This window comes from Poecilia reticulata, linkage group LG9, assembly GCF_000633615.1.
Source record: "Poecilia reticulata strain Guanapo linkage group LG9, Guppy_female_1.0+MT, whole genome shotgun sequence".
NCBI classification, from domain to species: Eukaryota; Metazoa; Chordata; class Actinopteri; order Cyprinodontiformes; family Poeciliidae; genus Poecilia; species Poecilia reticulata.
In genome coordinates, this window is record NC_024339.1 from 25,971,953 (window position 1) to 25,999,116 (window position 27,164).

Here is a 27,164-nt window from a genome sequence, read left to right on the forward strand (position 1 = left end):
GTGTGTGTGTGCGTGCGAAAGGTTTCGCCCATAAAGCCAAAGTCAAACTCTAGTTAAGACTGTCAGCTGAAGGTGGGCCAGACACACACAATGCTCCACAGTGCTAATTAGTCTCTTCACCCAGTCAGGTCCCACAGCGAGGATAAATATACACATATGTAAAAATAATATTTAAAAAATAAAAAAAAGATGGAGGAGAAGTGGGTTTAAAAGGAAATGTCAGCGATGACGCCGACTTATTTTCAGTTTGACCTCTGCCTCATACCCTAAAGAGAGAAGTTTCTAGCTAGCGTTATGACTGCACGTGTCGTTAATGCGTCTGGTTGGCAGGAGGTTGCTCGCCACTGATCATCTTTACCCATCTCCCCGTGGAGCCTCTCATCACCTCCGCCACGCCAGCTCCTCTATCAGGCTCAAGGTCAGGCTCACACACGCACACGCACACAAACGATCTCCTGATCAGCCCTTACCACACTACCCCTTCTGCTGCACACCGCCCGACCCACACACCCACCCCGCCTCACCTCTGTTCCCTTGCTCCTGCACTCTCCTTCCCCCGTCCTTCCCAGGATCCGGCATGGCAGGGTGTGATGAATGGGACATTATTACTCTTGTCCGCTGCTGGCCTGATTTTAGCTCATCCACTTCTGTCTCGTCAGACTGTCGGTGTCTCCATGTCTGGCCTTAAAACATATGTTCCTGCCCGACCTACCTCGAATCTATTTCAGTCACTTCCACAGTGAGAGTAGGTGCGACCTTTAGCAGGTTAAGAAAAGGCGCTGGCAAAAATATTTTTCACCACAAACCAAGCATATTTATCTTTTAAGGAATTAAACGGGGTTAAGTAAAATGTGATTAATCTCCCCGCTCTCCAAAGGCGACAAACTTTGGCATACCTTTTATTGGATATGCACCCTCTGAGATATGAATGCAAGTAGAGGCAGTTGTAAAAAAAAAAATCCACAGTCTGAAAACTTTGTTTTAGAAAGAAAAGAAAAAAAACAATAAGAATGAGAGTGCACAGCCACAAAGTGAGGGGATCACTTCTTCAAAAAGTAAATAGAATATGCATCCTCTCTGTGCTCATTACAGATTTATGACTCTTGTTAAAAGAAAAGGTGGCGGCTGCCTTCTTGCATGTCTGACTTTCAAAAATCAGACGACACCGCTGTCAAGTGTTGTGCTCCACATTCTGTCCAATGAGAGACCGGGAGGGCTGAGTGTGTGCCATCTTCAGCATCCTGTGCAGTGAGAGGCGCGCAGAGACTTACTTTTCGGGCGGATGGGAGCACGACAAAAAAAAACTCCTCACCTACCGTACGGGGAGCGTGCCGCGCAATCCTTTGATGCATACTTCATCAATGGAAAAGTTCAGCTGGTTCAGCCACTTTTCTGCGTGTGTGATTAAGAACGGCAACACTTGGGGGAGTAGACGTTCTTGCGTCAGGCATAATGAGCTTTGGGATTTGCAGTGATGACACGAAGTAGTTTTGCTGTTCATAAAACAAGTTTAATCCAAAAAAAAAGCACCCACCACCGCGTTGGAGTAACCCCACCAACACACACACACACACACACACACACACACACACACACACACCCACACACATGCACACACACACGCGTGCGCGCACACACGTATAGCGCCTTGCAAAAGTATTCACAATGCTTGGACTTTTATTAGCTTTGTCACTGTGTTTGAGATTTTAAATCATAGACTAGCACATGGTTTAATTTTGAAGTGAAAACAAAGTAGCTATGTGGTTTTATTTTGTTTTTATGAAAAAAATCTTAAAAGCATGAAAAAAAGTAAATTCAGTTCTTTTTGATGTGGTAAAGTATTACTAAATTGCTGCCTTGAGACAGAATTAAAATATGTGCAGTTTTCCACAGGCCATGTAAGAGACACAGCCAACGTGTGAAAGAAGTGCTCTGGACAGATGAAACCAAATTGGATTTGTTTGACTGACATGCAAAATTTTATGTTGGGAAACTTAACACTGAACAAACGTTCCTCGTGGTGAAACAACCTGGTGGTGGCAGAATTATGCTGTGGGGGAAAATTTTTTAGATGCCTCAAACTTGAGACAAAGGTGAAGACATTTCAGCAGAACAATGACCTTAAACATATAACCACAGAAAAACTAAATGCTTCAGATCAAAGCGTATATATCACGTGCTTGAATGTTTGAGTCAAAGTCTAGAACTAAGTCCAAATGAGAAATTGAAGCCAGCGCTTAAAATTTATGTGCAAAGTCGGTTCCAATCTGTCTGAGCTTGAGTTTTTTGGGGTAGAAGAATGGGCAGAAGCCCATGTGCAAAGCTGTGGGGAGACATAACCCAAAAGACGTTTAGACTGTGATGTAATTTGAGCAAAGGGAAGACGGTTTCACTGCAAGTAAATGAAAGTTTTTGCAAACTTGGTCTCATGCTACAAGAGCAGCTTCTTCTGTGTTTGCAGCGCTACCTGTGATGCTTGTGGCAAACTGCACCTGGATTTATTATGACTGCCGTTCAACAAGCCAGCTACTTGAATAAAGTTCATTTAGGGGCGTCAGTATACTTCTTTGACTCTTATTTATAAAAACAAAAAATGAAAACCATGTACAGCTTTCCTTCAACTTTAACATAACTTGTGTTTGTCTCTCAAATAAAACACGGTAATATCTGAGGGCACAACTGAGAAATATCTGAATGAATGTTTTTACAAGGAACTCGGGGAAGTATTTCAGTTTGGTTATATGAAAATTATTTTAAGTTGCTTCATGTTTAATGCCTTAACTGCTATTCTTAGTGAGAATCATATTATCCTTTTAACCACAAAAACTATTGGTAAATGAAGCACTCTAAAGCTGCTATTATATCAAAATCACCACGTCACCTTCCATCAGCTGAACTCAGGAAAGACACAGTCAAACCTCCGTCGACAGCTATTCCCCTAAGTCAGAGAAGATCAGCAGGGAAACACGGACATTACACAAAGAGACACGAGCCGCTTGTCATGCTGGAGCTCACTTATCTCCCCCATCACCTTAAAGAGCAGGCACAGGCGTGGCCCCGGCAGTGGGCCAGTGGGCCAAAACGTGCAGTGTGAGGAATGTCAAACTGAGACAGGGACAGAGGACAGGTGCTGACGAGGACGGCCAACAGAGGCCGCCGGACAGACGATGAGCTAAGTGGCAAACCGGAAGACAGCGACAACACACCAGCAGGAATCCGTGCCAGAGCCACACACATGGTAACTTACCACCATCACTCGTATCCACTCAAAGTGCCAGGAAGCCAATATATCCTCGAGGATATGGTTTTTATCATGGCTGTCCTCCCAGGGGCCTTGTTTAGGGTCCTTGTGGATAAATTAGAGTGAAATTTTCTCTTTATAAGCCAAAGTAAATAAAATGTAATCTTTAGACAATGTGGATGTTTGGTGCTACACACTGTTCTCACCAGGTCTGATGAGAACTTTGATCATTTAGAGGGACCAGCTTTAGCCTTAATTTCATTTTTTGATACTCACCTTTGTTTATATTTATATACAAGTTATACAATTTCATAAGTAAAAAATATACAGACTTGCATGGTGTATCTTTTATTGGGTTGTTTTTTTTTTTGTTTTTTTTTTACATTTTCTCACATTACAACCACAAACCTCAACATATTTAAGTGGAATTGATGTGACGAACCACCACACAGTAGAGAATAACAAAAATTTTTGGAGATGATTTTTGGAGATTCATCTCTCATGTTGTAGGTAAGGTGTACTTCTGCCACACATAACAGTTTGTCTACAGACAAACTGTTCAGGCACAAATCTGAATTTTGGTGTCATCTGACCCGTACACCTTCTTCCATATTTTGCCATGTTCCCTACATGGGTCGTGGCAAACTGCTTTCATTTGGCTTTGTTCCAACAATAATTTTATTTCAGCCACTCTTCAACATAAGGCCAGATTTGTTGGATCTCTGCAGTCATTTCTTTGTAGTCTTGCAGCTGTGCCATACCACTTTCTTTTTCAAATTTCAAATTGATAGTGCTGTTTATGTGAGATGTCATAAAGTAGAAATGTTTGTTTTTATTATTGTAAAAAAAAAACTTCTCTTTGTCTGAGACCTGCCTGGCGTGTTCCTTGGTTTTGTGAAGCAGTTTGTTCACTAATGTACTCTAATGAACCTCTCAGACCTACTGAGATTAGATTACCCACCATTTGACGTTGTTTACCAAGTAGTTACCTTCTGAAGACTGTTTGTTGCACTAGCTTTCGTTTAAGGATATTGGACTAAAGGGGTCTAAAGAGAAATTCATGGCACCCTTTTAATTCTAACAAAACTGTTCATTTTTTCTTCTCTTTCACAATTTGTGGTGCATCAGTTGATTGTGGTGTGGTTGTAGTGTGACAAAAGTGTGGAAATCTTCATGGGAAATCAGTGCTTTTCAAAATGACTGTATGCTTATTGGCAACTCAAAGACTGAGCCACAATCTCTACTCTGTCGGAACAATGCTGATTGCAATTTAATCTATAATTATTCAGGGCAAATGAACAAAACAGGACAAAGTTGAAACAAGAACAATCAAAAAGTGCTGTGAGAATAGCAAAGTTCAGACTGAAGAAGCAATCACAGAAAGTCAAAGAGAAGGACAGACGTATGTATCAGGGGAGAATACAGATAGTGAGAAATGATCCATCAGATGTATGTGTGTGATAGGAAGAAGAAAAGCAAACATTTCAGTTTGTTTTGCATAGTGAGACAATACTCCTCTGCGTTCCTTACACCCGATTTTTTGTTTTTGTTTCAAGTCCTCCCTCTATTAGCCAAACACGTTTAAAATGCAGTTCCTACCGGCGTCTCTGCTGAACAGCCGAAAAAGAGACAGCAAAATGGGAAGAAAAATGAAGCAGATAAGTCAGAAGCATTTTTTACAGCATGACGCTTGTCATCCCTCGCCGGCGCCACGAACAAAACAACACAACTTTTTTTCCTCTCTCTTCCCTTCTTTCCCATTCTTTTCCAGCAGTTAAACCTCCCAGGATACCTGAGGACAACCCCGCTGCATCACAGGCTCAATAGCCTCCCCAAAACAACATTTCAGTCATGTTTTTTTTTTTTTTTTTTTATCCAATTGATATAATTCCCAGTGCTCTCCTTAGTCCAATTACATTATGCCATGTCCCTGTCTCAGCAATCTGCATAGCGCCGTGACTGGGACTGAGAGACGAGATTTGGGGCTTAGGAAGGTGCTGCACAGCTGCTAAATATGGCTCTGCAACTTGTTCAGATTATACATATTTACCTTTACCTCAAACAGTTTGCCTTAAGTGTGAGTGTATTGACTGCTTAATGGTCCATAAAGAGACAGAAAATTAAACAGGCATGAGCTGAAAAAAACAAAACAAAACAAAAAAAAAAACAGAGAGAAGTTAATATCAGCCTCACAACTTGGCTGTGGCTTCTGGAATCTGAGACGATCATCATTAGAGTACTGAATGCTTACGTGTATGCAAGCTCAGTAGTAATGTCTATTTCGACAAGGCATTGACATGCATCCTGACAGATCCAGAAAAAAAATGAATAAGGCTAATAGGTCACACAAGAGAAGCAGCAAAAGTTCTCAGTACTTGAAAGTCAAAGTTTCCAAGTTCCTGTTTGGAAATACAATAAGAACAGCCACTGAAATCAAAATTCTGACTTTAAAAGATTGTAAAACAGTCCCATGTTCACTATTTAATATGTAGTGCAAATAAAACATTGTGTTTTGCAAGTGAGAGCCATTTAAAAGCACTTATTTCAAATAGTTTACACCTGTCTCGTTAAAAGCACTTGTACCCGTGGCGCGTTAGGGCCTCTAAATGTGAAGTTGTTCCATTACTGTTTGACTGTGTAAAATGGCGTTCGCTCAGCTTTTTACTGTTAATAGTGGTTAGCTGCAAAAACTATGAGCAAATCCTCCTGGCTTTCCAACTTGCAAGTAGAACATGCTCGTTATTATGAGCTGTCCAAAGCCTAATAACAGAATGTGCCACTTTTGATTACAATACCTGCTATGAAGCCTGTGGGATAACTGGCAATGAGTCAACTCTGTGGGGAAATCTTTGCCCACTCTTCTTTGTAGAAATGTTTCGATCTGCCTCATTTGTTTGAGCATGAATGACTTGTAAAATGTCATGCTGCAGCATCTCAATCAGATTCAACAAAGCCACTCTAAAGATGCATTTATTTATTTTTTTCTAACCCAGCGAGAGGTGGACCTGCTCTTGTGTTTTTTATTGTACCAGGATAAAAAAAAAATCTCTTTCAATGAAATACTGGCCAATATGTTGAAACATAAATCAACAACGGCGACAAAATATTTTGGGGATTATCTAGACGTTGCGAGTGTGAGACAGGTCTATGTGTTCATTTTGCATTGCGATGTTTATGGCCGTAGGTCTCTCAAGTTTTTGTCGTCTCTTTCTTATTGCTGCATCGTGAACGCTGAGCTTAACTGAAGCAAGCGAGGCCTGCAGAGCGTTAGATGGTGGTCTGAATGTCTTGGGGATCTTCTGAATAATTCATTAATGCATCCGTAAATTAATTTGGATCCCATTGTGGTTTGCTGGATCCCTAAAACCTGAGAAATTGCTCTGTAACCTTTGTCCAGACCAATAATCATCAATGATTTTGTTTCTCATCTGTTTTTTGAATTTCTTTTGACTAAGGCTACGTATGATCTGTTCCTTTCTGAAGTTCCTAAGCCAACTTCCTGTTGTCAGATTAGGTTGATTTAAGTCATTTACGTTGATTCTACAGATCAGGCTTAAATCAGGTGTGGCAAATAAAATTGAGCCAAAAACATGATTCCTCACAATTAATGATTTAACATGGAAAGTATTTAATGGTAGGTTGGATGATTTTTTTTTTCCCCCCTCTTCATATGTTAAATCTTGATGTGAAAAATATTTTTCTATTCATTCAAGTCACTGAGACAAATTTAAACAAATTAAAAATAAATAAAATGTTATTCACGTGGTATAAGCGACACCAGATCTCAGTGACATAATCTCATGCTTTTGTAGCAATTTGTAGAATGGCGGCAAAGGCTGTCATAGAGTCTGGGTTGGGTGAAAGGTCATACAGAGACATTACTGACCAAGAAGTCATTTCTTCATAAGTTCAGTTGCTACACAGAAAAACCACATAGCAACCCCCCCACNCTCCACAAGTCATACACAGGACTTGTTTTGTTACATAATGTACCTCTTTGATATATACCGAACAACAATGAGCTACTCGTTATGTAGCATATAGCATCAAAAAAGCTTGAGGACAAAAAACTGTCTGAATATTTTGAAGCAACACTGAAGAAAGGTTATTTTCTTTTCATTCTGTTGTTGTTTTTTTGTAGGACCAGGCAGAAAATTTAAACTTCTTCAGGTAAGTGAAGTTACCTGATGAATTTCAGACAATAGCTAGGCTTTGTGTCAGACTATATTATTCACAAAATGTATGTCTGTTTCAAATATGCAAATTTCTGCTGTAATCAGCGCTGCTCTTGAAAAACTCCAAAGAGTCGAGCAAACAGCAACTGTCTTAGTGTGTGAAAGACCACCCAGCAAATAGCTCACCCGTACTCAACAAAAGTGCAAAAATTTAGGAATAATGAGTTTTTCTATTTTCCCTGTGAGGACAAATTTACCAAGAAATGGAACAGGAAGGCACTTTTCCTGTAGATACATGTGTGTGAGAGAGATATTGATAGATATACACGCAGGAAGAAAGAGAGAGGAGGTGCAGTAGGCAGTAAGCCCCTGAGCAGGACATGATTGCAGTGTGTATCTTATCTGTGTCAGGTCCTCCTGAGGCTAGTGGAGCCTAGCTGAGCGGAGCACAAGCGCTTCAGTGACCAGTCAACCGTGTGAGGGTAATCTCCTCACTCCTTCACTCTCTATCTCTCTCTCCCATTCACTCTATCTTTCTCCATTTTCCCAGTAAGCCCCCCTGTGGGAGAAAGCTGAGCTGCACACACACGCATGTTAGAGACTCACAGAAACAGACACACGCATTTATCCACACACGCCCACAAACGCATGGTGTCTCGCACACACACACATAGCCTAAAGGTGATTGCATCCAGCCAGCTCTGTATGTGGAGCCTACAGGTGAGAGCAGACATCATGGGCTAGATTACACAGGGAAGACCCTGTAGCCAGCAGAACGGAGGTGTCATCAGTCAAACTGTACTTTAAGAAGTTTTACGAAGTTTTACAGTTTGACAACAACTTGCCTTGCAAAAGCATTTACACCTCCTGGCCTTTTCATATTTGTCACCTTATGACCACAAACTCCATTATACCTTATTGGGAAATTGTGATAGACTAACACAAAATAGAACATAATTTTAAAGCTTAAGCAAAATGATGCATATCTTTATTTTTATTAATAAAATCTGATGAGAAAACATGTTGGCGTTTCCAAAGGACTTGGGACTAAGGAAGAGGTTCAGCTTCCAGAAGATCAATAATCCTAAACATTCAGCCAGAGCAACAGGGGCATTCTTTACATTAAAGCATATTCATATGACCTGCACCAAAAAGACCTGCAGCTGTGATTTCTGTGGTTCTACAAAGTCTTAACTTAACAATGCTGAATATAAATGTTTGTCAAAATGCGGTGTCCATTCATGTTCATTTACCTGTATTTTGTATTATAAAATTTCATCAGCAAAAATGTTTGAAGACAATGTAAACTTTTTTCTGTCACTTCTACACATCACCCCGTGTTGGTTTATCTCATGAACTCTCAACAAACTAGAACGAAGCTTGTTGTGTGTGACAGAACGTGAAACATTTAGACAGCATGAACAAGGCACTGTGCTTCTAAAGCAACATACCTTGTTCATACACAGTGGAAATTCAGGTCTTGTTTGCTGTAAGCTGACATGAGTCGACATACCAAATCAAGCAGCGTCCTCTGCAGTAAGCCAGCACAAAGGCAAACATACAGCAGGAAATACGGCAAGAGAATTGAAAAGACAAATTTAGTGCAGGGACTCAATGGAAATCTACCATCAACTAATCACAATTAATCTCATTTTAATCAAAACCACATATTGACAATTACATTTAAAAACCGTTTTGCGGTAAAATTTGTAAATAAATAAACAGATAAATTACATATTGTTTCTAATCTGTTTTAATTTGTTTTTTAGGTTATTTAACCATCTGATAGGTGCAAAGTGCTCTTATACCCATTCAAGTGTTTGGGAAACCCCTGATCATTCATGTAACTTCTTTGTCCCCAATGCTTGACATTAGCATTGGGGACATCTGTGCTAACTGCTATTTTGCACTGAGGTGGTATTTTACACTTAAATATCTTCGGTTATAGGCCAACTCCTTTCTGCACAACCTGCACATGACAATAATCTTCTTAACTGTCCCATCAGATCACTTTTTGAAGCAGAAATAAACTAATTCATTAACTAATTACGTGGGCCGAGAGAAGCGGGTTTGTCGTGCGTTGCCGTGCGCGAACGTGGCTCGCGTGTCAGATTTACGGCCGCACCAGAAACGAGGTTCAGCTCAGAACGTTTGTATGTAAATAAAACGCAATTAGCTGCCTTTAAATATATGTAATTAACTAATCAAAAATGAACGTGTTAAAGTTCTGGCCCTTGAAGCATTTTGTTCGTCTCTGCCTTTCTTTCATCCTTCACGCGCCTGTCCGCTCGGCTTTAACAACTCAGCCGTCCCAATCAATTAGCCGACATGCTGGACTTTCATTGAGATTAAGTGACTAATATCAGTGCTTGCTCACGAGAAAGACACTTTTCACGTCTGCCCAACAATCTGCTAAGTCAAACCACATGTGGTAGGCTAAGGCATAAAGCCTACAAGGGGTCCTCTCAGCAATGAAAAACAGGTGCTCTACTTTTTGGCCATGTAATACCCCATTTAGCCTCTGGAGCAAAGGTTATCCCGCTAATAGCTGCCTTGTGGTGCACTGGGAAGAGCTCCGCACATGGCCGTATTGAACATCTGGGACAGATTGTACATACTTGCAACATATGCTTCAAGTTCAATTAAAATGAGGCCTTGGCACATTTATTAATCTTTTTCCCCTTCTCCTCGCTCTCTCTTTCGCTCCCTCTGCTCTTCGAGGTCTCTGCTATAGGTTTGTGCCATAAAAGAGGCCTCTTTTGACCCGTCCTTCATACTTACTCGTACCATCTGAAGCCGTGGCTCGCGTTCAACGCAAAAGATAAGTTTGCCCAGCTCTGGAGCTGTTATTTGTTCTGCACTTAACCAGGTTGGAGGTTGAGCAAAGAGAAGTGAGAGAATGTGTCAAAAGGAAAAATAAAAAGCAGCCGAGGAGGTGAGTGAAGGAAGAGTCAGAGGAGAGCAGAGATGTATGCATAGAAAAAAAAGGAAAATGTCCCCCTTTCAACCTCTTTACAGCTTCAGTGAAATGCTAACAGTGAAGGGAAAAGATGGATCAAAATGTATGAAGCCAGAGTTGGTAAATTGTGACTTTTGTGGCAGCTGTGCTATCCAGCACCCCCAGCCCTCTGTGAACAGAGAGCAGGACTTTTTTATTTATTTTTTTTATTTGGGATAATCAGTTTGGGACCAAATCTGACTGCAGCCACACAAGCTGCCTCTGCACCTCATTTCAATATAAAAGTGGAACCCCCCCCCTGACATTTTTGTATATAATCTGTAGCTTTCCAAATGCCTATATATATTTTTTTCATTTCTAACCCTGAGAGGAGGGAGGAAATGCAATGAAGGAGGACAGATGTAAAGAAATGGTAAAAAAAATAAATGAAAAGGGTTCAAGGTTGTCTGGTGCATATCTTCTGTTTGTAGCTTCACTCGCTCCCCCTCCCGCACATCACAGCCTCTGAACTTCACAATCATGAAACTTTTCTTGTGCATCACCGTGGGAGAGGATGTAATTCTCACATATCTTTGTATGCTCATCACCAAACTGGCAGCCCGGCTGACTAACTAGTGGAATGACTGTTTGACCATCTGCACTGCATTTTTTACTCTTTTCTTCAGTGCTTGTGTTAGAAAAAAAAACTAAAACACAGTCTTAGTAAAGTCTGTTTGCAGACTTACTGCTAAACGGTGGGCTTAATTATACTATGCATGCTCTTATGGTAGGATAAACTCACAAAAGATTTCCAAAACAAATAATGTAAATTATTATATTGCACTTTACTTGCTAAACAGTAAAGTGCACCATGTTCTATTCCCTGCATCACACACATCTCCATAGGCAGCTATATTGGCGGTGGCAGAATAATGCTGCGGGAATCATCATCAGACAATCAGCAGCAGCCGTAGGATGGTGGCACAGAGACTTTTCAACATCGAAGCACAATTACAATTTTGGAGTACTTTGTGTTTCTACATCACATCAAATCCCATTAAACTGCACTGAATCATGTTATATGTTGCTGTAAAGTGACAAATGTGGAAAAAGTTCGAGGCGTAAGCATTCTTTTGCAGAACCATGTATCGTGTTTTCAAAATTAGAAAAATAATGAAGTGAGAGTTGGATCTTAGTAAACTCTTTGATGTTCTTTCATACTCTGGTGGGGTAAATCTTATTGTGGTATCAGAAGAAAACAATTTTTTAAAATCAAATGAAACTTCTAAAACAGAAATTCAAACACAGAAAACACGAGTAAGTGCATACAACAACAGATTTTTTTGGGGGGGAGGCTGGATACAACTCCCAAGTGGAGCGTTTTTCAGGTCCTATCCAGTGGCATTTGTTTCAGTAGCTGCTCCTACAGTGTAACGAGCGGAGGCCGTAAAGCAGCCACCTGTTGTTACCTGATATTGTCTGGACAAGGACAGATGCTGTTTTACTGCAACATAAAGGCACAGAGAACGGACCTAAAAAGCTAACTAAGCACTTTAAATAGGTGCGTGTTCCCAGAAAGAAGGTTGTGAAGCTTAATGTTATTAAATGCAAATTTAACACAGAAATGCAGGAAGGAAAAATCTAAGGAGAGTGCACCAACCACTTCAGGAGACCAAAATAAAGCAAACTACAAAGTGGAAAGGTGAGGAATGCGCAATGCATGTACCCAAAGAGAAAACTTAGAAAAGGTTAAAAGGTTGTACAATCTGTGAACATGTGTTTGTGCCTCAGGCGGTGAGAATAACTGAACAGGGGGAGGAGACGGGAGGGGATGAAGCAGTCATTTTGTTAGTCTGTATGTGTTTCTGGTCTGTGAAGCAGTGTCAACCTCTCCTGAGGCGATGTGTGTGTGCGTGTGTGTGTGTGCGTGTGCGTGTGTGTGTGTGTGAGTGCTTCCCAGACATGAGAAATAATTACCTTGTCATCTTTGTCAAAATCCTCATCCTCATCTTCCAGCAGGTCTTCCACAGCTTGCTGATAGAGGCAGTGGAATGAGGAAAACAAGGACAAAGAGGCATTAAAAACATTAGATAAATATCAGATAAACACAATTTCAATGGCCAAAGAGGGACATTAAAGCTGATTGGTTATGCTTACGTCTGCCTAGAATTTGTTAATGAGTATGGAGAGCCTGCAGATAGCACAACTACTGGATTTATGGGTGCTCAAAAGTCATCAGTCTTCAGAAGCAGAAATTTAATTTTAGAACCATTCTGTTGTTCAAACATGTTGTCACTTCTGGAAGTGCAAGCGGATGCTCTGACTTTGAATTTCAAAGGACAGAAGATTAAAGTCTATTCAACTACGTAAATTACATTGCAAAAAATAAAATAAAATAAAATTCAGATGACACAACATTCTTGCTGGGAGGGAACAAAAAAAAAGTCTCCGCTGAACTCCTTAACCTTTCGCGTTGGTCCGCAAATTCCACCTCTACTTTCAGTACGTCGACCTACTTCACTGCTTTCATGTTCTTGCAAAAAAGATGCTCTGTGAGAGAAAAAGAGGGAAACGAGTCCTGAGCCCAGAGAGAAAGTCACAAAGAACGGCAACTATTTGCTTCAGTGAAGCACGACCGATAAAACCGGAGCCGGTGTCGCTCTGCAGCCCCAAGACACCACGAGACATTCTGTACAACAAGAAGAAAAATGACTCGCCTTAAAACACAATCACGTTTGCACACTTTCAGAACAGCAAACGCTGTGTAGCACAACACAGCTGCTTAATAATAAGAAGTTATTAAGCAGCAGAAGTTTTACGTTCACATCAAGAGGCTTTCAGATGAACAGAATTCAGACTTTAATATTTATACTAGTGTTTGGATATACAAAATATAACAACAGGCGTATCCATACAGTGCTTGGTGAAGAAAAGCACAGAAATTTTAGCTTGACTGACTCTGCCCCGTGACTTGTGCTTAGAAGCTAAAAAAAATCCTGTTTCTTTGTGATCTGTGAACGCACCATGAGTAAGAACAGCCAGGTTTCTGAAGCTACAACATTCTTTGGTGAGTAAGTTGTTGCTGATGAAAACAAAATCCTGAAAGCCGACTATTTTCAATACGAATAAGAACAATGAAAAAAAAAATAGAGCTTATTTTTACTTTGCTTTTTCAGCAAAGTTATGTGGGTTATTCAATAAATCTACCACAACAGCTATACTTTGGAGGCTGCATGTCATTTCGCTCCTGTTATTTTTCTAGTTCTGTTCATTTCGCACTTGATTTTTCCAGAAACAAAACGGAGAGGTCTGCCACAGGACGTAGGTTCATACTCCGCCCAGGGGCATTCTAACAATTAGTGTTCAATGACACAGACGAGGCCTCCTTTTCTTTGTGGGCATTCCAAATTTCAGTGTCTGAAAAGCATGGGTCATTGCTGAACTTTATTCACCCTCTTTCTGTCAGTCAAACATCGCAGTTACTAGCCAACACGCTTGCTTCAAATGTACATCAGCAAACACTGATACTATGAGTCAAACACAGTGGTCAACCCCAGAATTTATCTGCTCTCTGCCAAGCGTTGTGTTACGGAGTCCCAAACTCCCTGTAAACTTTCATCAGGCCCCGACTTCACCACAACCCTTCCCACCTCCAGATACAGCACAAACTACTTTGGAGTCATCCAAAAATCATTACTTAACAAGACAATGGCCTTTGTCCTTTTTGTTTTTCACTGGAATACGGGGGGAAACTGTGCAGCGGCTGACATAAGCCTCTTATGTAAATGCAGCTTCCCACACAAACAAAGAGGAGTTCAGAACAGCAGAGTTGAAAGGGTAGAATCAATAGCGTGAATGTTTGTGAGTGTGTTCTATCAATAGCTCTGAATCACTTGGGTAAAGAGTTGTGCATGTATGAACACAACTCCACATTTTTCACTGACAAGAGGAGGAAGTGGTTACTCTGGCTGTGAACTCCATCATCCTCCAGACAAATAAGCACGAACTGTTCACATTTGACAGTCTCTTTATTGACACAGAATACACCCGAGCACCACATTATCCCAACACCAGAAAGAGAAATTCTTGCACTCAGCAAAGACGAAAGATGTTTACACAAGTCTGTAAAATGAAAGCCTCGTGGCATTTCCAAACAAATGAACTATAACTGTTTAAAAAGACATCACAATTCCCCTCGAATCTATTCACGCATGCCAGCACGGCGGCATTATAGAGTCCTCCACACAGAGGGTTTTACCAGGGCACGCCTGGCACATGTTCCGAACTTTAAACAAAGGAATAAGCGTGAGCTAGCTGGAGAAGCATGACCTACAGAGACAGGGAGAATGATAGAGTCGTTTGTCTCCCTCTGCTCTCTGCTCCGCTCGCTCCCTTCTATTGCCTCTGGTTACAGATAGAAGTCATGTTTCCTGCAATGAGACACAGTGTAAAATTAATAAATAAAGCGACACGGAGCATGTCATCTGCCCTGAAGATTGCCACGGCTAAACGCGCGCACTGGAGTTTCAGTGAGGGAGGATATAAATTACCACCGCTGATGAATTTCAAATATCTTTTATTCATCCTTTGAATTCCTCTCTTCTTGTCTGCTTCCTTTCGTCTTTTTAAGATCTGTTTGCCGTTTTTTTGTTTTTTTTATTCGTCTGCTTATCCCTCCATTATAATGTTGTTTGAATAACTATCATTACGCTGCGCTGGCATCCAAAAGCCTCACTGTTGGCGGGATCGCGTTGCCCGCAGAGCTGCTCCAGTCAGTTCAACATATACCAATCCGAAGATTACCATATTCAGACCAATAGAAATAATACAAGGATGATGCCGGGTATTACACTGTGTCCCATAAATACATAGATTAGAGGCTGATAATGTAAGTGAATACAATGACATTGAGAATTTTAATGGCCCTGAACGTGTAAATGTACCTATTTGGCCCAGGTTTAGAGCCAAGAAGCCAGGTTGGAGTAGAAGCCATGCAGCATGACAAGGATTGTTTTCAATCATTGCATCTCCTATTACGTCTGCTCGCTGGAAAAAAATATGTACCTCTAATGCATGTGTGTTTGTATGTGCATAATCTTAGTTATAGTAGGGAGCCAGCAGAAAGAAAAATCAAAGACACACAACAGCAAAACCTTGTGTACATAAGCATTAACTGTAAATTACAAGATTTTGGTTGTGAATAAGAAGTGCAAAAAAATAATATTTTCAGCAGTTGCCTTTTAGGTACCTGCTTGCATGCCATCAACAGTGCAACAGCACCCCTAGTGTGTTTTTATGGACAGAGACGATGGGCTCAAGGTTGCAGAGGGCTATCACTGTCATTTTGTGACTGGAGAACACATGACTCAACAGTGCTTACTGTATGTAAGTTTTTTACACATGACAATAAAGTTCAGTGTGTTTTAATGTGAGAATGATGAAAAATGATAAAAGATTTAAAAATTGTGTGGCATGCATTCACAATCGGCCCCACACCATCGATACTTTAGAAAACCACCCTTCTCTGTAATTACAGCTGCAGTTCTTTCAGAGTATGTCTCTATTAACTTTTCACATCTTGAAATTTTCTTTTTACCTTTTCTTCTTTGCAAAATAGCTTGAGAGAGGTCATACTGCCTGGGGACAGTTTGTGAATATTAGTTTTCAAGTCTTTGCACATATTCTCAGTCTAATTTAGTTTAGGACTTTGACACATGCATATGGTTTGGTTTAACCAATCCTCTGGCTGTATGTTTAGTATAGCTGTTCTGCTGACCAGTCTTGACTCCATCACATTCTTAATTAGTTTTTTTTTTTTTTTTTTTTTGCAATAGCAACAGACGTTGCCACTTTGACCTGATTCATTGCTGAAGAGAGGCTTCATTGCCATCCTCATGATGGATTGAACAGTGCATCATGGCATGTTCAGTGCTTGTGTAGTTACTTTATTAGCTAACCCTGCTTTCAGATTCTCCTCTGAACTGTCTGCTGTGCTCCATAATCTTCGTAAAGCTATTTCTTCACTAAACTTCTGTAACCAACCTCTGATGCCTGTCAGAACATCTGGATTCATTCAGAAAATACACTGCACACACAAGTTGACACTGTTTACTCATCCAGTAATAAGAAACCTCTATTGACAACAAGCAAACTAGATTTTATCGGGAGGTATCAGAGTAAAGGTGGCTGAACAAAACTGCACGACGCATTTCTCAGATTTGTATGTGTAGAAAGTGTGTATTATCTTATTTCTGTTTGTCAATAATTATGTTGGTCGATCAACATTAAATCCCAATAAAATACATTGAAATTTGTTGTGCTACCATGACAGAGGGGGGTATGGGTGCTTTTGCAGGTCACCGCTAATATAAATAATACTAGCCACATTTTCATGTCGTAGCCCTGTGTGGACTTACACATAAGTTAAAAGACACTCGGTAAAGAAAAACAACTCCGATTTCAGTAAATCAATTTCCTTTAATTTAAACTGAGCATAACCTGTTTGGATCAATAAACCAAGTGCTTACAGCAGCTCAGGAAAAGGGGAAGTAAAATTGTACAACCTGAACTAGTAGCAACATCATTTTCACCCTTGCTCAGGAACACCTCCGAGCACGCATCTCGTTCTCCTCCCCTGCCAGACGGAGTTCCACTCTTTCCCCTCCTCACCTTCTCAATGACAGCCGCAGGGGGAATTGACGCGGAGGCAGACATCCAGGTGAACACGAAGATATACTTTTTCCCTTCTTTTTTTTTTTTCTCCCACTCCTATATCCCTCCTTCCTTCCGTCCTCCTGCTGTTTTTCCTCTTTGATATGTAGGGGGGTTTTAACCTCTCCAGCTGCTGAGGCTTGGCGTGGTGGCTGGCTGGGGGATCTCAAGGCCCTGCTTGGTATGCACTGTCCATGAGTGTGTGTGTATGCGTGCGTGCACATGTGCATTGCCTACACTACAGTTTCTGCAGACTAGCGGAGGGCTGTGCGTCTGATAAGACTGAGCCAGGCCGACTCACATGGGGGGGGCTTCACAAGCTGTCAGAGCCATGGCCCTCAGAGGGGGGCCCTTCCTTCTGCACTGCCCGAGCCAGGGCTCACCCAGTGGGGGGCTAGATAGGGTTGAGGCTGTGGTGCTACTGGAGCTGCAGGCTGGTGGTAGGGGGTAATAAGGGTAGCTATATATTCAGAAATGGAAAACCACATTGGCAAAGATTTGAGCTTCTGTAAATGAATATGCTATTGCTATATTGTTAGCGCTTGTTTCAAATATTTCATAGATTAAGCAGCCAATTATTAAAGACAGATGACATTACAACTAGAAATGCACTGAGAAACCAACCACCTGCTGCTCAGAAAGTAAAACAATCAACCTTTTTCAGAATAGTGATTGCACGCTATCAATTTGCAATTAGTGAAGTTAGTTACTTTTTAGTAGTAAAAATCTTCTTTATTACAGGAAGTGGATTCTTGGCTGGGAAGCCAGCGATATCTTGAGAAACTCACATAAAAGGGAAACTGAAAATCACTATGATGTTTTGAGACACATCTGCAGTTCATTCAGGCTGTAAGGGAGAGCGAGAATTATTGCAGATAACAGAAATACACCAAAGTTGCTCTGTTTCATTGTTTGGAGCTTTAAACCTCTGTTTATCTTACATCCTGGGCTTAGAAACGGAGGCAGCCTTTTGCAAGCCTCACCGGTCTAGAATACAGCGAACTCAGAGACACTGCTTTAATGATACTAGAGTATTTCCACCCAGATTATCTGTGGAAATTGCGAAGACAAGCTGTTAAGGACGGCTGTATATATCAGCCATGCCTTTAGCCATGTTACCTTTTGACAGAGTAAAATCCTATTTTACAGCAAGTGCTTTCTCACACATGGGACATTGCTTCTACTCTCTATATAAATAATTAAGTTCTGCTCTTGGAGAAAAGGCTGTGAAAACACTATTGTCAATGCTGTTCTTCTCTCTTCCCATATTATAATTACTGAAGGAAAATCAAAACAGGCAGTTCAAAATGTACATAATTCCTATATTGATGGTCATCTAGCAATCTTTTTTTTATCATTTGCCCAAAGGCGTTAAAGGGGTGGCCTTATTTGATTTTCAGTTTGTTCCCCCCGACTTCACGCGTCTATAAACTTCAGCTCAAGATTTAAACCGAGACGCTCACAAGCAGCAACAGAGGATGTGCCACACAGACAAAACAACAACAAGCACTTAGGCATAGACCCTGAACTGCTGACGTTGTTTGCAAAGAGCACAGATACTTCCAAAGGTTCAGTGTGATGAAGAGAGTTAGACAAACGGGGGAGGGGAGAAGGCAACATGATGAAAAGGCAGACAGGGAGGATTCTGCATTGGCGTCCCTGATGCTCCCGTCCCGCTTCAAACTCTGCCCGTTGCCTGTCTTTCTGCCTGCCAGCCTGCCATCCTATCTGCCAGTTTAGCAGAGACGGAGAGGCAGCGAGAGGAGCAGAGATGAGCGGTGCTGATGCCGGGGCGGCACGGGGGAAATCAGCGGGGCACAGGCGCTCCCAGTTAAAAGTGACATGACCTTTTGATTTTGTCACCTGTCACCAACTGCCATGTCTGACTCCACACGGAGGAGTGCCTGCCATCCACCACTGCTTCCTTCTCTGCCTCTGTCTCGTCGTGTCTCTCTCTCGCTCTCTCTCTCTCAGAAAAAGCTTCTCTGTCTTTTTCTGTCTCCTGCTCCCACTCCATCTCCTCTTCTCATTCTCCTTGTCTTTCCAGAGTTGTGTTCTTATGGGGAAAAGTGAAGGTGTGACTTCTTAAAGGAGAGATGTGGTATAATAGGCAGGAGTTTCCTTCTTCTTCCAGTTTTCCTGATATTTACTCTCCTCTACCTGTGTTTCTGCATCCCCCTTAATGAGGGCAGATGTCAAGGCTCAGGATGTTCAGAGGCACAGGGAAGCTGTTTGAGATGCAAAATCGTGAGGAAAATAGAAGATACAAAAAACTGCAGTGAAGTATCGGTCTGGAAATTTAAACGGTTAAATAAAATTGGATATCACGCCCATCTCAGAAAAAACCTAATTGTTATTATTTTAACACATTATGTGCAGTTGCGTGGATGACTTTACATAATCCAAAATCAACATGAAATAACAATAACTAACTATTGGAATTCAATTACTTAAAAATCCTTTTTAAACAATTGTGCTTCTCTGTTATAATCAAACAAATGTACTTTTCTACAAAATAGCACTTATATGTAAATACTTAGGATGTGGAGTGGATTGAAAGTAGTTAGCTTTCTCTCCACCGAAGGCACGTTTCTAAGTGTGAAGTATCTCCGGGCCATTAAGGTCTCCTCTTCCGTAATGGGCTGGCAGATCCATTGGGTGAATCAATGTAATGGTCTGAAGCATGGGATAAAGAGGATGGCCCTCCAGTGTGACGAGGCCTAATTGCCCGTCATCCTGTGGCGGAAAGAGACATCACCATGTTCCATATGTACCCTCTACAACAGCCTGCCCTCAAACTAACACCTTTACAACATCTGGTAAGGGCCTTTCTGGGCCAAGAGAACAGAGAGGAGGGATACGTGCTGGGAAGCGTCGCTGCTTGTTTAACTCGGTGCCTGTCGCTCTTCCGAAAGCCGATGTAAATTACTACAAAACCCTGCCAGTAAATATGCAGAAGCATTCACAACTCTTGACCTCTGAAACATTAAGCGATGTTATAACCACAAACTTCTATGTATTTCACTTGGACTTGGAGCGCATGACTGAGAGGTTTTGGGGGAAATTCTCAAGTCAAATGATTTCTACCAAAGTTAGCTGCTTTCAGAACTCACCTAATGTATAAAGAGATATCAGCTCTTAATCCAGCTGCTCTGTGATGACCTCAGAGGTTCAGTTGACGACATTAAGTGAACAAAAACCAAGATGACCAAAATGACTGGAAAAGCACTATATAAGTTCAGTCCATTTACCATTTACAACTCCAAAACCTACTAAGATGCTCACCTAAAAAGGTCATTTACCCTGAAACCCCCAAAACAGAACATGGTGATGACAGTATCATGCTGTGGGGGATAAACCAAATACGAGGCATTCTAGCAAAGAAAAATGTGGAAAAGCCTTGATCAAAGCCAGTGGAGACATAGTCTAAAAGACTCAAAGCAGGATGAAAACAAAAAAGAGCCACAATTTTTAATTACTTATGTTTCTCTTCACAAGTACGCTCTACTTTGTTTTGTTCTGATATAGGACGGCACAATATGTTGTAAGTTTAACATTTTCAAAAAAAAAGGACAAAAAAAAAAGGAACAATAAAAATATTGCAATTACGGTAAGTACTTGGGCTGCAATACTCATTAGCTAATTATATAAATGCATTTTCACTATCTAGAGTATCTGACTCCAACACACCCAAAGCAGCGTTGCATCAAAGCTGTACACTAAGGTCACAAATATGACTTTTGAGTAAAATATGTTGACTTTATTGTTGTATCAAGACAAAATATGGGAAGTTCAGTCTTGTAACGTTCCCCTCCTTCCAGAAATCTGCCAATGCCCTAGTGGATTACATCCATTGGTTTTACAATGTAACATTTTAATCTCCAAATGACAGTGGAAATACATGCATGCCATTAAAATTCAAGTCCACCTCCCAAAACAAGGGACATGTCACGAATGTTGACAAGTTTACTGATAATGCATCGTCAGGTTTTGAATGACAAAATGGAAGCTTATTTTACATAGATTTGAAAGCATACACACAATTGTTTCAGAGAGCATGGTCCACTATCACACACAGGTCAGCTAACGGTGTTAAAGAATCAGCATCTTCAGGTCAGAGTGCTACAAGATAAGAGAAGAGGTCGGAGACCTCACTGGTGCAGTGCCTCCTTTAATCGCTGTTTTAAGGACGTTCTGACTGCTAAGCAGGTTCTGGTCAAGGTTGGGGCTAGGGTAAGAGGTGCTGATCTGGGATCTGTTTACAAAGCAGCATGTAGCCACACAACAGTCAGTGACCCTGAATTATGAATTGCTACATGTTGAGAACACTTTGTTTTCTTGCAGCGGCAGGCCGATGGACTTGTTGCTGCAGTGTAGGAAACGAGAAAGGTTCTGCACGTTGAACCTTTCAGATAAAAAATGTCCAATTCTTCGAGAAGTCTTGACTCGAGTGTACGTATGTTAGTTTTTAGTTTTCTCTCATTTTTCCTTGATTTTCTCTCTCTTTGCCCTTTTGCCTGAGAGTGAGCTCAGCAGAGATTCCTTTGGCATTACCCTCACCCCAGACTGCTGGAAAACCGAAGTGCACCGGATACTGACCCTTGCTCAGCTCTGCACAATGCTTTAATTTAGTGTGTTGTTAAAGGTAATTAGAAGGCCTTATTCTCCTTTTTCCTAGTTTGTTCTGATCGGTTCTCTGCCAAGAGCAGGAGGAAAGCAGTGAGTCCACCACCACTTTAGCTTAAGAAAGACTCGGAAGAGGGAAACCAGGAAAAGGGAGCAAAGAACCACAGATATTTTATGCTCTAAGTGGGATCAATCCTCCACCATATGCTCTGCTCTCCAAAAACTGGAAGAGGGAAACCAAACAGGGACATGACTGAGATGATACTTTGCATATAAAGTGTGAGCTCAACACGAATTTAAGAATGAACTCAATAAACTCTACTTTTACTATATGTTCAAGTCTTGGCAGACAAGAAACTGAGCTAAGAGAAGAAAATCTTCATCTATTTCCTTTTTATGTGTCTGCCTTGTTCTGGTAACATGAGGTAAAACGTCATTGGTGGGTCTGTTCGCCTAGCAGTGTCAGGTCAAATCGGATCTACAAAAGTGGGAAAACTAGATATCCCTCTTGTTGCATAATTAATAATGTAGACTTAATGGCATCAAAATGGACAGGTCACAACAAGTGTAAGGATGCAAAGACGGCGGATGGAGCCACAGAAACGACATCAACAGTGAAACAAAACAAAATGCAAGTTACAGAGAAAGAAAATGAAATGAAAGAAAAAGATATGAGCTAAATGTATGTACTGCACCAAAATTCCGGTGTATACTCAGGTAGCAAATGTAATTCACATTTTCTATGCTGCCGCAATCTGGTGTGTACGTGTCACTGTGTCTTTATGTCTATGTGTGTGTCTGCACATGCCTTTAGGCTCGTGTGCAAATAGATAGAATTGGGAAATTTTTTTCTTTATGAAGGTATGAGAGAGACATCAGCAAGCCCCCCATCAGCCCTCATTGATACCTCCAACACCCCCACATCCAAGCACCAAAACACAGATCTGAGGAGCAGTGAGAGCCATGGAGAACCAAACCTTCATGTATTTCAATAATCAGAGAGTAGACACAAATGTGCATCAGCTTTTACCTAGGTCACATTAAGCATTTTTGTTGTATTCGGTTTTGGATAACAATACAATACATTGTTATCCAACACATATACAGCACATGTGTCAAAGCATATGTGGAGTTTTTGCAAATAAATGTAATCAACACTTTTCTTGCGGCTACATTATTATTTCTGAATAAAAGGAAATAAACAAAAGTACTTCAGTCAGCGAAAAAAAAAAAAAAAAAGGACCACAGCAAACAATATTTGCGAGAATTGTATAACAGATTAACCTAAAGGTTCACAGAGAGCACATACAGCATAATTCAATGTTAGGGCGTTCTCACTTTTCCAAAGTAGTTTTACTCCAACTGTCTCCAAGCTTCTCAACCCTCCCTTCGCCGCAAAAAGTCTGCATCAACACTCCAGCGCCAACGTAGCCTATATGTACGTTTAAGCAATTTCCGGTCCCCACCACACAACAGCGTTTATCTGACTCACTACTCATACAAGAGATTAAACAGAAGGGGAGTCAGTTATGAATTTTTCGCAGCACAAAAAAGTACAACCTTGATGGCTTGAGTTAGAGGGAGAGACAGAGAGTCCTCTGAATCTCCAACAATCTGAATGTGTTGACAATAAAGTTTCAAAGTAAAAGATAACCACAAAGCTTCAGGATAACCACACACAAAAAATACTGTAACAGAATAATGAAATGAGACTAAAAAATGTGTAGCTAAGAGCTGGTGGCAGATATTTTTCCTACTTTAAGGAAAGTATTAATAGTTCTCTATTTTGAGTGAATTAAAGTGTATCTACAATACATCTATAAACTTTTGCCTCATTGTACTTACGATGTGTAGAGTAAAGCATGTAGGAATCAAATTCATCAAGATGCCTTTCTCTAAAGGAGAGAGGAATTTACTCTTTTTTTTTTGCCAGGTTACATGTATTTAATTTGTCAAGCAATGTCGCCATCTACAGGTAATAAAAATAACCTGCTTATATTTAGGTCTCATTGTTATATCTGTGCAAATGCATTTGCAAAGGAGCATTTTCTTATTTGAATGTGAACTAAAAAAAACCCCAATAAATTATGTTGGAAGGCTGTTATCGAGATATGTAAAAATTGCATCTGGCAAATTTTTTCTCAATTTAATATCACTTTTTAAATGGACAAACACAGTGTCAGAGGCTTTGAAACAGAGATGATCTCCAAAGACTTATAGATATGTGGTGTATGACATGTTCTGTTCAAATCTAATTCCACTGTTATGTATGAAATTATAATGACCGACAGCTATTAGATTTGGTTTAATATGATGACAGAATTTAATACGGGCTTCCAAAATTCAATCCAATCTAATCCAAAGATTCCTTAAGAAGAGATAGATACACATACAGAAGGCAAGGACGTAAAAAAAAAAAAAGAAACTGAAGTCTGTTAACGGGTTATTTCCGACTGAGTCTTGGAAGAAGGCACTTATTAAAATTAATCACTTCATTGTTCACGCTCACTCCATAGTCCGGCTCTCTCACTCGTTTTCACTCTCTACTCTCCAAATGTGCCTGGCCATGATTAAAACATGTCTGTTTCTCCATGACATTGCTTTGACATCATTTAATTGGTATAAGAGATAAAAAAAATAAAATGAATTAAATAAATATACTACCAGGTAAGTGGCGTAACATAGCTCAAGGTGACAGCCTATTATTTCTGTCGTCTCTTTGCCTCAAAGAAGGCAAAGTGAGAAATGTGGGATGCGGTGGAGAAATGCAAGCTCCTTGTTTGCCAAAATTGGGTTTTTCATTAACAAAAACTGGCAGACGCACTTAAAAACATAAAAATAAATTCAGAGTTTGGAAGTAATGTTTATTTAAAAAAGATGAGCTCTAAAATCTCTAAAGAAATGTCTGTTGCTTGCATCTGTACATCTGCACTGATTATAGTTATAATCATGTAACTAATATCCACATTAAATGAATGGTAGCTGTATACAGTTAAGACATATATGTACTGTCAGCAAATGTGAAGTATGAAATGAATTGTGATGTCTTGGTAAAAAAAATAAAAAATATGACGGACAAAAGAAAGGCGGAACAGTTCCGAACAGAGCAGAGGTTTACTCACGACGTCTTGCCTCGTATCCTTCCCCGACACGATGAGAATGTAGTTCCAGGCCAACGGCAGAAGCAAAGCCAAAGGAATCATATAAAGCTCAAAGTTCCAGACAACAATGGTGAAAATCTGTCGGAAGAGAAAAGGGAAAGAAAAAAATGAGGAGAGTGTAAATTGGGAACGCAAATATTTAATAACCCGTACTGTTGATTGCTTTGAGGTGGCTGCATGTGCGTTTGGTGATAATACACAAATGCGTGGAAACAAAATGGAAGATGGAATAAAGGCAAAAGGAGCCGAGATCCTAACATCTTGGCCCCACGGAGATGTGTTGGTCTGCAGTTCAGGAAGGAGGACGAGTTTGAGCCGCCATAGCCTCTTTCCTTCGTGCCAATCATCCAACAGCCCGAGGTCGTGTACCATTTCAGACGCAGCTCATCAAAGCTGACCCTTTCGAGCTCAACCCCAAACTCCAGAATATGACCCCGCACACCCCGAGTCCCTAACCCTGTCACTCCAAGCCCCAATACCCTCTTCTGCTGCTCCAAAAGACTCATATGCCCTGTCTCTAACCTCCACTGCACCTATCTGCCAAAACCATAACCCCTACACCTCCCCTCTCATCACCAAACAAGAAGAGCACCATCTGAAAATGAACCTTTCCCTAAACCCGGTATTCTGGTTTTTGTAAGGCTCCTTCAGCCTCCAACAACAGATTTCTACAGCCGTTGGAGGAGATATCTGTGGGAAAGTTAAATTGCAAATGCTCATGGTTTGATATTTTTAAGCAGTATTGTGCGAATAGTGAGGCAGCTTTGTTTCAATTGTTGCTTTAAAAAAAAAAAAGAAAAAAAAGCTGAGATGGGTTATTGTGTGGGAACAACATCCGTCAGAGACAAACAGACACAAAAGCATATTTATCCTTTCAAATAGTATCATGTTTAAAGCGCGCAGAGATTTCTCACGACTGATAAAATCTTGGCGGCAATTATAACCGAACGCTGAAAACGCAAGCCGTGCCTAATGCCTAATGTCCTCTAGCCAAACATATTTATCAAATTTAAGTACAACAAATCCATTATTTCAAAATAAGGAGCAAAAAAAAAAAAAAAAGATTTGAAATTAATTACTCTGCGTAGAAATGCATCTCCGTTTAGCAATCAGCTTTGGCAGGAAACTTTCAAGACTGGTAAAATTGAGACTATTACTATATAAAGCAGATTTATTGGTCTGTGTTGCAATTAATCCATCCTATTTGTAGAATAACACCCTTCATAAGTGGAAAGAGGAAGGTTAATACAATCACGCTGGTTTATTTCGGAGTGTATGTGTGATTGTTCGGAAGCTCTTCGTTGCTCTTGTAGCCGAAGGTTAATCTGAATATGTGGTTCAACAACAGTTTCTTCGCTGAGTTGGTTGAATATTGAATAGTAAAAAAAGAAAAAAGAAAAAAAAGGTACACTGTGTGCCGTGGCAAACTAGTCTTGTTCAGAAAAGTTTGAATGGCTCTCATCCAAACTTATATATATAAAAAACCTTCATGCAAAATTGACTAAAAGACCCTGAATATCCAGAATGAAAAATAATAAACTAAATTAAACATTAAAAATGTCCAGCATGTCATAAATTTTTCTCTAAGTTTCAATTCCTTCTTTAAATAAACCTGAGTGGGTTTTGGTTGCTGCATCTTAGAAAATCTCCCAAAAGGCTTGAAATCACACGCAGTCTCCCCACCCCCAGACACACACACACAGAGAGATTTGTTCTTAAACAGCTGTGCAGGAGAAACACACATTTTAATAAATGATTATTTGTATGGCAAAAGGCAAAACAACTTCTTCCTACATCCTAAAAACATTCACCACAGTGACAGAATAGAAAAAAAAAAAATCTCCTACAGCAAAAATCCTTCGAAAATACTCGCATACTTCTCGCAAACTTACTTTCAAATCCATCTGCAGTCAGATTATTACGCTCCGTAACAGTAATAAACTCTGAAATAATCTCTGACAAAATGTGCCGTCGAGGTGCTAAAACTTGACTTCGGTTGAACAAACAAACCAGCTCGCTCCTTTTAAAACCTATTCTTGTAGATTCTATAAATAACAGCAAACATCTTTATGCAGATCCACAGTCGCTCCTTTTAAGTTCACTGTTATAAATATACCGTACACATCCTGCTGTGTAAATATATTTCCTGGTTATCTAATCATGAGCTGGGAAAATTAATTCTACATTCAGAAGATGTTTATAATAATCCTCAATTTTTTTTTCCTTTTATGCTCTTCTTTGTTTTAAATGTATTTTTTTTTTTCTTTATCTGCCTGGGGTTGTTTAACTTGTCATCCCCCTTTCTCATCTGT

At 40.4% G+C, this 27,164-nt stretch overlaps 1 protein-coding gene across 5 annotated transcripts in view; it reads right to left on the reverse strand.

Moving 5' to 3' along the window:
* mctp1a (multiple C2 domains, transmembrane 1a) overlaps positions 1–27,164 on the reverse strand; it is a 147,830-nt gene that overhangs the window by 23,794 nt on the left and 96,872 nt on the right. For 4 of the 5 annotated variants that reach the window (XM_008418929.2, XM_008418926.2, XM_008418925.2 and 1 more), the window contains 3 exons: positions 24,814–24,930; positions 12,332–12,388; positions 3,248–3,346 (listed from right to left, as the gene is read on the reverse strand). In XM_008418929.2, the coding sequence (XP_008417151.1) occupies positions 3,248–3,346; positions 12,332–12,388; positions 24,814–24,930 (273 nt within the window). The remainder of the gene's footprint in view (positions 1–3,247; positions 3,347–12,331; positions 12,389–24,813; positions 24,931–27,164) is intronic. The other variant, XM_008418927.2, reaches the window with a different exon arrangement.